At 37.2% G+C, this 12,273-nt stretch overlaps 1 protein-coding gene across 2 annotated transcripts in view; it reads left to right on the forward strand.

The window, feature by feature from the left end:
• Nucleotides 1-12,273, forward strand: part of FARP1 (FERM, ARH/RhoGEF and pleckstrin domain protein 1) — a 162,913-nt gene that overhangs the window by 84,521 nt on the left and 66,119 nt on the right. For both annotated transcript variants that reach the window (XM_081326826.1, XM_081326827.1), the window contains exons 3-5: nucleotides 6,955-7,059; nucleotides 9,545-9,587; nucleotides 11,619-11,697. In XM_081326826.1, the coding sequence (XP_081182952.1) occupies nucleotides 6,955-7,059; nucleotides 9,545-9,587; nucleotides 11,619-11,697 (227 nt within the window). The remainder of the gene's footprint in view (nucleotides 1-6,954; nucleotides 7,060-9,544; nucleotides 9,588-11,618; nucleotides 11,698-12,273) is intronic.

The following is a 12,273-nucleotide window of genomic DNA, read 5'->3' on the forward strand; positions in this document are numbered from 1 at the left end:
CTCAGGATAGATTGTTTTGTACATGAAAGGATCTTAAATACATTTTAGGATTTGTTTTTTTGTTGTTGTTGTTTTCTTTTTCATAATGGCAGGAAACATTGTTCTCAAAAGAGATTTCAGAAAAAGGCAGTTTGGGGATTGTGCGTATTCCTTGAGTTGTCTTTCTGATTGTGTATATTCAGGAGACTCCAAAAAGGCTTAATTTTTATTATTTATTTATCTATTTTTCATTCCGTTTGGTGACCACACAAATTCAGACTGACTCTGGGCGACTAGGTTAAAACTAGAAGCCGAATGGCAAACTGATAACAGTATTTGCTTAATTGGGACTTGGTTTAGAGTTGCAAAGGGACGTGGTGGCTCAGTGGGTTAGGACACTGAGCTTGTCGATCAGAAGGTTGGCAGTTTGGCAGGTCGAATCCCGAGTGCTGCAAAACAGAGTGAGCGCCTGTTACTCATCCCAGCTTCTGCCAACCTAGCAGTTCGAAAGCACGTAAAAATGCAAGTAGAAAAATAGGGACCACTGCGGTGGGAAGATAACAGTGTTCCGTGTGCCTTTGGTCATGCCGGCCACATGACCACGGAGTCGTCCTCGGACAAGCGCTGGCTCTTCGGCTTTGAAACGGAGATGAGCACCAGGCCCTAGAGTCGGAAATGACTAGCACGCACATGCGGGGGAACCTTTACCTTTACCTTTTTTAGAGTTGCAATAAACTTTATGGAGCACAAATGTTAACTAAAAAAAAGCTAATGTAATTGCCTATTAATAAATATTCTATTCCAAAGGAACTCACCCCACTTTTTATTGTCAAGGTTATCTGTTGTTTACTAACCATATTTTTGAATTCTGTGGAATTGAATTGTATTCTCATCTATTTTCTTAGTTTTTAGATGGTTGGTAGCTGTGAAACTTTTAGTTTGAAACTGAGTTTAGAACAGGGAAGTTTTAAAGCTGCTTTCTTACCCGGTGCTTCTTTTGCTATGAAGTGTACCTACCTTCCAGTAGTACTTTGTGGCTGTTCAGGAACAAACAAAGTTTTGACTCAAATCTGCCAGTAAAATCCATAGTTCAGTCTTCTAACAGACAGGGAAGCAATAGTACTCTGCCTTTCCATTAGGTGCTCAAGGGTACCATGCATAGCACTCCCTTCTCTCATTTTACCCATAACAAAAATTCTGTGATTGCATATGTTGTGACTTTGTGAAAAAAACATAGTTAGGTTCTTTCATGTCCTCAGCAGGTTATTGGGAGGGTGGGGGTAGGGAGGTAATAAAAGCTACTTCCTCTGACATTAAGGCTTCTGTACCAGCCTGATTAGTGAAATATGGAATGATTGCATACAGATGAATGGAATTTGTATCAGCCCCTAAGGGAGAAGTCAGAGTTTAGCTCTTATCTCTAACTTATTTTCATGTTTATTGTAGCCTCTACGATGGTAGAGGCCTTTTCCATTTCCCAGCAATCTGTAGTTAGTACAAAATATGACATGGTGTCATTTCTTCCCTCTCATTGCTGTTATTTACAGGAAAAATACACATTCATGATATGAAGCATTACATTTCATTTATACTCTTCCAGCAGATGTGAAGGGAAGCAATAAATAACCATTTATACACATAAACAAATATAGTGTGTGTGTGTGTGTGGAGAGAGAGAGAGAGAGAGAGAGAGAGAGAGAGAGAGAGAGAGAGAGAGAGAGAGAAACACAAAGAAGCATATCAGCAGCAACTGTGCCATCTCCACTCTATCTTACTTTATTTATCCTTAGTTCTGTATAGTCAGAGCTCTGTTACTTCCTCTAATAATTTAATTGTTGGGTTTAGGTGACTTCAGTAATCATAGTGGAATCAGTCAAAAAGAGAAAGATCTAAACTAAGATCTAAACACAGAAAAATCATTTATGACATTTGGTCAGGCTACTGTATAAAATAAACCCACAGCAAATAACACCCAAATTTTTGTCCATCAGATGCATATCGTGGGGTAAGAATGAATGAGAAATTTGCAGTGTCTCTTTTTACTATGTTTGCTGCATAGTTAAACAGAACTGAATGGCACTATTATATTATTCCCCTGAAGTTACAGACGATGAAATTCAATCTCAGGTTTTCCTAACAAACATTCTGAAACTTGTTTTAGGTTTAGTGAAGAAAGAACGAACATAGTGTACTTTTGACTAGCTTGGAGGCCAGGGGAATACATTTTTTTTCAGAACTGTCAGGAAATATTGAGGAAAGAAAAAAAATGGCTTGTTTGTTGACGATGAATATGCTTGTTATAAAATCAGCACTTTTTGGGGGGGAAATGAAATTTTAAAAATAGGTTAATTAAAATTGTACAGGTTGCTTCTTGGAGTTTAACACATTTCATTCCAATTAAGATGCATAAATGTCACTTCATCTATTAGTGCAGAACATCATGGGAATTATTATTGATCTCTGTGTCAAAAGAATCACTAACGTTACATCCTGGTAGGTAAGGCAGCCTGTCTTGAGATACCGAGTTCTGAGGTACCGTTAAAGGAGGGAAATGTCACCTCCAATTGATGTATTATTTCCTCTGATGACGTGAGTGAGTGGCAAGGTTCATTTGATAATTTTTCAAACATCTTTTCAGTCAAAGGCATTTGTGGAGGGGAATCAAATAAGTCAGGATCAATCCCTCCTTTTGTATGTGCAAACAGACAACCTTGTTTCCTTCCTGTTGGAATGATAAGAATTGGCTGATGATAGTGGGTCTTTTGGGCCTCTTCCTTAATGCTCAGAGGCTCTTAGGAATACATGAGTGTTGTTTTTGTAATCTTCCAGGACCACTGTTATTGACGTTACTTGCTGTTCCCAAATAAGAAAGGATGCTTTTGAATATGCTCAGATGATTAATGGCCTTAATGATGAGACTCGTATTGTTACTGTTCTCCTTATTGTTTAGCAACTGATGGAGAGATGGAGAGAAGTAAATTAGATCCGAACTTTATTTTTATTTTAATCCCATTTATATCCCACCCTTCTCCGAAGACTCAGGGCAGCTTACAATTTAAGCACAAGCCAATGTGCTTAGCAATAGCCTTCATTCTATGTATATGCCTGCCTTTGCATATCACAAGCCTAAGATTTCAAAAATATATATTATCACTATTCATGCTAATGTTGTAGGGAAAGGACTGGTAGAACCTGGGGGCGGGGGGCAGTTAAAAGAGGGATCAGCATAGAATCTTTGCATAGCCACAAAGGACTAAACTAAGTCCAACCCTCCTTGAATTCCGTTGACACTTACCTTACTCCTAGCAGGCTCTAACAGTTAGTTGAGAAAAATCCTGCGCATAGGTATAAGTAGCAATAAATCAGTAAACTTAGACCTTCATCTGTTTATACTTTATACATGAAATTCCCCCATAATCCATTTATATATTCCAATATATAATACCAACCAATATTTTATTTAGAAGTGAAGGAGCTTGATGAAAATAAAGCCAGGGAATCAAAACCTAGACTAAAAAAATATTCCAGATTTTTACTTTTCTGTGCTTGTTAAATTATCAATATCTGTGCAGGAATGAAACTGAGAAAAAGAGCAGGAAAGAAAAAGTTGCACAATGTCGTTTCTTTAAGAATTAAGAGAACACATTCTCTGAGAAACCAAAATTGGAAACAACGAATCTGTATCATAACTTATACTGAAGAAGCTCAAGGTGTTCTGTTGGGGCAAAAGAAGAAACAGAAGTGCCAGAACCAAAGTGGGAGAACACCCTGAATGCATGGTTGCAGAAGTAGGAAAACAGACCATGTTTAAAATTGATTGATTGAGTGAGTGGGATGGGCTAATGTGATAGGAGAAAGCTGGTCCCATAGATCAGGGCTTTTCAACCTTTTCACCCATTGTACCACTTTTAGGATATGGCAACATCCGAGTTCCACCAGTCACCTACCAAGGTGTCAAAAACTTGATGACCAAAAAAAAAAAAAGGTAAAAAGTGATGAAGTACAGGTCGTCCTCGACTTAACAACAGTTCGCTTAGTGACTGTTCGAAGTTGCAATGGCACTGAAAAAAGTGCCCCCCAAGCCACAGCTGAGCAATACACCTGCCTGCCTGCCCGCCCAGCAGTGCTCTTCCTCCTGTCCAAGGTTTTCATTGTTGTGAGCATTTCTGTTGAGGATTGGCAGCGGGGGTGGGGTGGGGGGGGTGTTTGGTTTTTATTCCCCCATCTGCTGGGTGGTTGCAGTGGGTTTTGGTCACTTCACATGACCCTGGGACACTGTGATCGTCATAAATATGAATCAGTTGCCAAGCATCTGAATGTAAATCACAAGTCCCTAGAGATGCTGCAATATTCCAGCTGATCAGTGCTTCTTCTGGGCTCAGCAGAAGCAGCAGGATCAGTGCTGCTTTCCAGCTGATTTGTGCTTCTTCAGGGCTCAGCAGAAGCAGCAGGATCAGCAACGAGCTCCAGCTAGAGCCTGGCGCTGATCCTGGTGCTTCCACTGAGCCCTGACAGCCCCAAAGAAGCGCTGATCAGCTGGAAAGCGGCACTGATCCTGGCACTTCCGCTGAGTCCTGACAACCCTGCAGCTCCAGCCATCTCTTGCTCAGGCTTGTGCAATGCTGCCACCGGTTCAGCTCATTCCCCTCCCCCACCACCACTTTTCTAGGATGGTCGTGTACCACCTGCCAGGTGCCAATGTATCACAGGTGGTACCCATACCACTGGTTGAAAAGCCCTGATTTAGTTCATATCTGAGTGGCCTAGTGCTTTCCCCTACTTTCTTCAATTTAAGCCTAAATTTTGCAACAAGAAGCTCATGATCTGAGCCACAGTTAGCTCCTGGTCTTGTTTTTACTGACTGTATAGACTAGACTTTGGCTGCAGAGCACATAGTCAATCTGATTTCTGTGTTGGCCGTCTGGTGACATCCATGTGTAGAGCCATCTCTTGGGTTGTTGGAAAAGAGTGTTTGCTATGACCATCATATTCTCTTGACAAAATTCTATCAGCCTGTGCCCTGCTTCGTTTTGTACTCCAAGGCCAAACTTGCCTGTTTTTCCTGTTATCTTTTGGCTTCCTACTTTAGCATTCCAATCCCCCATGATGATAAGGACATCATTTTTTGGTGTTAGTTCTATAAGGTGCTGTAGGACTTCATAGAACCGGTCAATTTCATCCTCTTCAGCACCGGTGGTTGGGGCATAGACTTGGACTACTGTGATATTGAATGGTTTGTCTCGGATTCAAACTGAGATCATTCTGTCATTTTGGGGGTTGTATCCCAGTATTGCTTTTCCTACTCTTTTATTGACTATGAAGGCTACTCCATTTCTTCTGAGGGATTCTTGCCCACAGTAGTATACCTGATGGTCATCTGAATTAAATTCATCCATTCCTGTCCATTTTAGTTCACTGATTCCTAAGATGTCGATATTCAATCTTGTCATCTCTTGTTTGACCACGTCCAGCTTTCCTTGATTCATGGATCTTACATTCCAAGTTCCTATGGAGAAAAAATCTTTACAGCTTCGGACTTTCCTTTCACCACCAGATACATCCACAGCTGAGCGTCCTTTCGGCTTTTGCCCAGTCGCTTCATTCTTTCTGGTGCTACTAGTACTAGCTCTCTGCTCTTCCCCAGTAGCATATTGGACGCCTTCCAACCTGAGGGGCTCATCTTCCAGCGTCATATCATTTTGTCCATAGGGTTTTCATGGCAAAGATACTGGAGTGGGTTGCCATTTCCTTCTCCAGTGGACCACATTTTGTCAGAACTCTCTGCTGTGACCTTTCCGTCTTGGGTGGCCCTGCACGGCATAGCCCATAGCTTCATTGAGTTACACAAGCCCCTTCACCGCAGTAATCCATGAAGGGGGGAATTTCTTTAGGGTGAGTCAAGCTTTGAAAGTACTGTAATAGAGTCTAAGAATGCAATGTGCAATGAAAGAAGAATGAAGATCCTTATTCCAAGAGAAGGGATGGAATGAGGAATGCTGGAGAATGCAGATGAAAAGCAGATGAAAAGTATTAGCTAATATCACAAAGAAGCTTTTTTCATGAGGCAAGTGGATTTTCTTGTTTTTTCTTTGAAGATGTTTCATTTCTCATCCAAGAAACTTCTTCAGCTCTGACTGGATGGTGGAGAATGGAAACATTAAGATGACCATCCAGTCAGAGCTGAAGAAGCTTCTTGGATGAGAAGCGAAACGTCTTCAAAGAAAAAAACAAGGAAGTCCAGTTGCCTTGTGAAAAAAGTATCTTTGGGATTACTGTGACCTGGATGACTGAGAATCTCCATAGACACTTATCTATCTAATGCCTTGGCTGAAAATCTAAACATAAGTGCAGGAAAATAATCAGAACTTAATACTGGGAATTATATCTGAACAAATTTAAATAGGCTTTTATGATGAATCCTGAAAACTTCAATGTCAGCACTGATGCCTCAAGGTTTACATAGGACAGTTTACAATTACATTGTCAACAGGCTTATCTGAAATGGAAATTTATGTTTTCCAAAACAAAAAGTTGGGAGAAAAGTTAAAAATAGGCTAAATTTCAGATTATTATAGTGAGGGGGGGAATCTAGAATCTCTTTCATGGTTATTGTTGCAATTGTTCCCTTTTTATCGGTGTGTGTGTGTAAATTTCAAACTTAGAAATTAGTTGTCCCTTTCCGTCCTATTTCTTAAAGAGAAAATGGCTACCTAGCAGCTGAAGAACTAAATGGAAGAGTATTCAGCTAGCTTACCTTCCTCTCCACTCTTCCACTAACTCATTCTACTATAAAGTAAAGCAGAGACACCATAGGGCCTTCAGCACTTTGACATTCACCTAAAAATAGACTGTGCACAGGAAAGCATGATTTTGTTATCATATGTGAGAAGACAAAATAACTTGAATGTGAAATGGATTTTTAATGTGGCTTTTTCATTTTTACATATAATATATAATATTTGTTCTTCAATACAGCAAAGAGCTCCAGGAAAGATTTTATTGGATGCAGTCTGCAACCATCTGAATCTTGTTGAAGGTGATTATTTTGGCCTTGAGTTTCTGGATCATAAGAAGGTCATGGTATGTAAAGATATTTTGCCTAAATCATCTCTCCCATGATATCATTTTATAACCTTTTCACGCTCTTTGCCACTTCCTATCTGCCTTAAAATATTTTCTAGTTTTCTCACTTGAAAGCAAAGTGGATATGCAAGAGCATATGAGTAAACAATGTTTCCTAGCTACATGATGATGATGAAAGTTGTATACAAAATTTATCTAAAATAGACTGTAATTTCAGGTTTCCATCAAACACATCACAATTAATCAGTCACAAATGTGCAATATGCTTGTCCATAAATAATATACACAGCAGTAGAGTAAAACATATTGTTATAGATAGACTACAGAATTTACACTTTTGTTTTACTAAAATGTGTACACATATTTTATTGGACAGTTTTTTATTATTATTTCAAGAACAAAAATCCAGTCTTGATGGAAATATAATTAATCATGGACTGAGTGATAGCTATCCAGTTCATTATGTTTAACATTATGAAAATAACATGTGTTCATCCTTTTCTTCCTCTCTCCTACTAAAAACAAATCTGTTGTACCTTGGCAACTGTTCTGTATTTTAAGCTTTTGTAAGAGAGGGTCACTTGCTACTACAGAGTGTAATCTGTGCAGTTTTCTTTCTGAGTATCATCTCTGTGCCAGAAATAACATGGTAAAGCCTTCTACTCCTGTGCTGGGTATCCATGCAATTGTAGCTGGGTTACATTTTAGTCATTCTTTCCAGAAATTTGGACATGCACACATTTTTCAGGGTGCCAAGTGTGTTCAAAACATAACATTAATAGAAGGCCAAGAAACACCAAGATCTGTTTTTTTAAAAAAAAAACCTAAAAACTGTTTTTTCACATATGAATATAAATGACTAAGACATAGAAGTTTTTACTGGCTAACAAAAATAATTTTAAATTAATTGATTTTTTCCTCAAAATAATCAAAATGCATTAATGGTCTAAATAGAACTTACAAACAATATGTTGTTGGTGGTGGTGGGTTTTTTTCCCCTTCTCCAGCTGCAGTCTTCAAAAATGAAAGCTTCCAAGGACATCCAAAGTCTTATCTGAATCTGGGCTTCAGGCCAAATTTCCTAGATGTTGTTATTGCCTTCTTCCAGCTTCTAACTTATATTGCAAGCTTTTCAAGTCTCTTTTCTAAAAAAAGTCTCAAAAGCACTTTTAGTCCCCAAATTTCAAGGCTATATATCTATATTGATTCCAAATTAATCTTATAATTTTCTCCATTTTCCCCCAAGCAGTTAGTTTGCTGTTTTTTTCCTGAAGGAATGGGGCAGAAATTTCCCTCTCCCATCAGGGAGGATTCTTTGCTTTGGGCAATTTTTTCCAGAAAAAAGTCTTAAAGTTATAAAGAGAGGATAGAGTCTCACCCAGTTTCGTCCACATTGCTCAAAAATCGCTCGTTAGTGCTTATTTCCTTTGGTTGTCAGCAGCTTCTGACTGTCTACACGAATGTAGCCAGTCTTTTCCTCCGCCAGTTTGGAGAGATTCCTCAGATCAAATGGAAGGGCTGCCACCCTTCTGCGATCAACAAGGGTCCCCTCTGTCACCTCTTCAGGGCAACCTTTGACCCTTTTTAGGGTCCCCAGCGGGGCAAAATCGAATGTGGAAGACGGAGCCCTGTCTCCTGCGTTCGTCACGTTGTGACGTCAAACCAAAAGTCAAGAAATTAGTATTTTAATCAAATGACAATTACCTGATAATAATCAGGTATGCATGTGGGAGATTCTGCCTTATTTAAAGAACAGAATCCTGGGTGTTTGCTACCAGACTCTTCACCACACCGGTTTGTGGAGTGTGTCATGGCTTGAATAATGAAAATTTGAGACCTCCAAAATACCCTGGTTGATGGTCATCAGGTTAGAAAAGATTTCCAGAGAGTTTGAACTCCACCAGTCCACTGTCATGCTGATTGTGTAAAAAGGGAGAGAATTCAACATCATTGTAATAACTCCGAGAAGTTACTAAAAGCAAAGGTTCACATTATTCAACCACACACCTATATGCAACTTTGGATCATTTTTGTCAATAAATAAATGAACAAGTAAAATATTTTTTACTCATTTGTTTAATTGGGTTCTCTTTATTTAATTTTAGTATTTGTGTAGATAACAGATCATGCTATAATTAGTTTGGTGGGTTTTTTTGCAAGATATCACTATTGTTAACACGTTTTTTTCCTCTGAAAATTCAGTTTAGTACAGTTTATATCCTACTTACTATGTGTATGATTACTCCTTGAGTTAGTAATCCAGATTTGTGTCTCCTGTCCTCATTGCACTCTGTCCAATGAAATCTAAATGGAAAAAACTACAATGATTGCCAAATGCAATATCCATTGATTATCCTAATTTATACAGTTCAGATCTGGTAAAAATGATGCAATCTAGGTATGATTGGGTTATAAATTAAACTGCACAGCTCTGTTTTTTGTTTTAGCTGCATCAGTGATTGTATCCTTTCTTTCCCCCCAGGTTTGGCTGGATCTTTTGAAACCTATCATAAAACAAATCAAAAGTATGTGTTGACAGTTTTCTTTTGGTGCAAATATAGATCCAGTTTCAGATGATACTTAGCCTTCCCTGATTTTATTTGAACTATTAAATGTATAGACAAAATAATATATATAATTGAATTTTACGTGCAGAGGCCATATTTGAACATTGCCCTGACTATAAATATTTGAGAATGTTGGAGCTATAACAAATGTGCCAAATAAAGAAGATTAGATGCACCTGTCCTCTCCACAGATGGTTAGGACAAAGAGTGTCAGTTAACTCTAGAATTTATTTGATTTAGGACAGAAAAAATGTTATTTTTGAATACTGTATATTTATTGAACCTCACCTTCTGTCTTTCTGCCTACTATTATGGCATACAAACTTAGGCGAGGTTTACTTCTAGTAATATCTTTAGTAAACCAACCCTGAGTAACAGCAGTGAAACAAGTTTGTTAATTGTATATTTTCCTTTTAATCACTTAAGTATTTAGTTCAGGAACTAAGTAGTCTGCATTTTTTGAGCAGAGCATTTTTTTTGTCTATATAGATTACAGGAGAAGAAAAAATATAAATAGCATATTGGCCAAAATGAAATTTGACATATTTCCTCATACAGTGGAAATATTCCTTATTCCCATGAGGAATAATGTAGCGAATCACAAGGCAGCCAACACTGACAAATTCTAACTTGTGCATTGAGTACCAAGCAAGCAATAAGTACTGGGACAAAAATTCTATGAGTTTCATAGCAGATGAGTACCACTGTACTGCTACCTTGGAATTTAATATTTTATGGAATTCTCATATAAAGTGCTAAGGTTAAAAGACCAAACCAAAGGGGAAGAATACAAGGTGATTATTAGTTATTAAGGACCATGTTAGGACCAAAGAATGAGGCTTACAAATTCCTGATTAACTAAATGGTTTTCAAAGTAGAATATTGATGGTCATATTAGGGGCCACAGCTAACTATTTTTTCGAGTAAGGTTTATATCAGGTTATAAAACATATTTGGTTAGGGCTAAAATTAATACTCATACCTGAATATAAGTAACCTAGATTACTCTGTAGTCAAAAATTGCCTATATCCATAAAAAAAAGTTCAATTTGGCACAATTCTCAAACAAACTTCAAAATTTTAGTTTCTTAAAGTCATATTTCTTCCAGTGTAAACTAATATGAGAAAAGTGTGATTTCATACAAAGAATAAGAGAAATAAATCTTCCTTGAGTAAAAGACAGATAGCTGCTCTGTATAAAGTTTGAAAGAAAAACCAGAGACTGATGTACGTGTTTCTATATTAGACATTTATGATTTATGAAAAATGTATACAAATACTAGATATCAGATGATCCCATCAGCTGCATTACAGGGGAGATACAGTATATAAAAATGTCTTACCTGTTACATTTTAGTTTTAATACTAAGTCAATTAAAGTGTAGCGGCTAAAGCACAAGACTTCCACAACAAATGGAAGACTATAGGTTCTAATCCCCCTTTAGACAGGAAACCAACTGGATGACTTTGGGCCATCATACTGTATCAGCCATAGGAAGAAGAAGGTAATGCAAATCTCCTCTGGCCATTTGGCCAGAAAAACTGCAGGGACCTGTCCAGGAAGTTACCAGGAGTCCAGAATGACTTGAAGCAATAAAACCCTAACCATTAGAATATATTTTTAAGATCTTACAAATTATCTTTTTGATTATTAAAAATCTCAAAAATCAGAGATTAGTATTTGCAAGATAATTTCATATAAATTGGTTTGCCCTTGAAAAAATTGACTATTGTTTTTTCAAGTAAGATTCTAGGATTATTAAGACAGTGGCTACATTTCTTTTGCCCCCTCCATTTCAGTCTGAGACATAGTTTGGTTTAGTCAATATTATATCTGATTTTGCATTGGTTAACTTTTTACTAATATTACATAGTTTATATTGTTCAGTCACTTCTAAAGACATGCTATGAATGAAATAATTTTATGCAATATATGTAAACAATAAATTTATGAATTTTGTCATTGCTGTCCTTCATTTTGTCTCTTAGGACCTAAGCATGTCATTCTAAAATTTGTGGTAAAATTCTTCCCACCTGATCATGCTCAGCTACAAGAAGAATTAACAAGGTTGGTGTAAGCAATTTTAATTATATGGTATTATTATTATTTTTATTATTAGTATTGTTTAATAACTTTGATATTAATTTGTTTATGTTTTTATTATTATTATGTCTACTTTTATTTTGTTTGTATTTATGTTAAAGGGGAGTTAAAGCGCATTATGAACTTGGTTATCTATATAGTTGGTTAATGTTAGTTAGATTATGATTATTATATTTGTAACCCTGTACTCAGCTCTGGGAAGTGGGGGAGGGAGGGGGGTGGTTTTGGGTGGGTTGGTTTTGGGGATTATATTGTAACTTTTATAAAACTTTTTAATAAAAAAAACAAGGTTGGTGTAAGCGTCCATTTTATGTTCCTCTTCATCAACACAAGAAGAATGGAAATATTCATACCAAATTTTAAAATAAACCATTTTAAAGTGAGGTCAGGAGTTTACTTGAAAGGATTCCAGGCTTTCGAATGACTGATCTAAAATTTGATTTAATTTGTTCTGTTGTTATATTCAGATTTATTTTTTTAACTGGGAATAGAGCTGATTTTTTATTTCCGTAGCCCAGTATCTTCATATTTTAAAATGAA

This window comes from Vipera berus, assembly GCF_964194415.1.
Source record: "Vipera berus genome assembly, chromosome: 4".
Taxonomy (NCBI): domain Eukaryota; kingdom Metazoa; phylum Chordata; class Lepidosauria; order Squamata; family Viperidae; genus Vipera; species Vipera berus.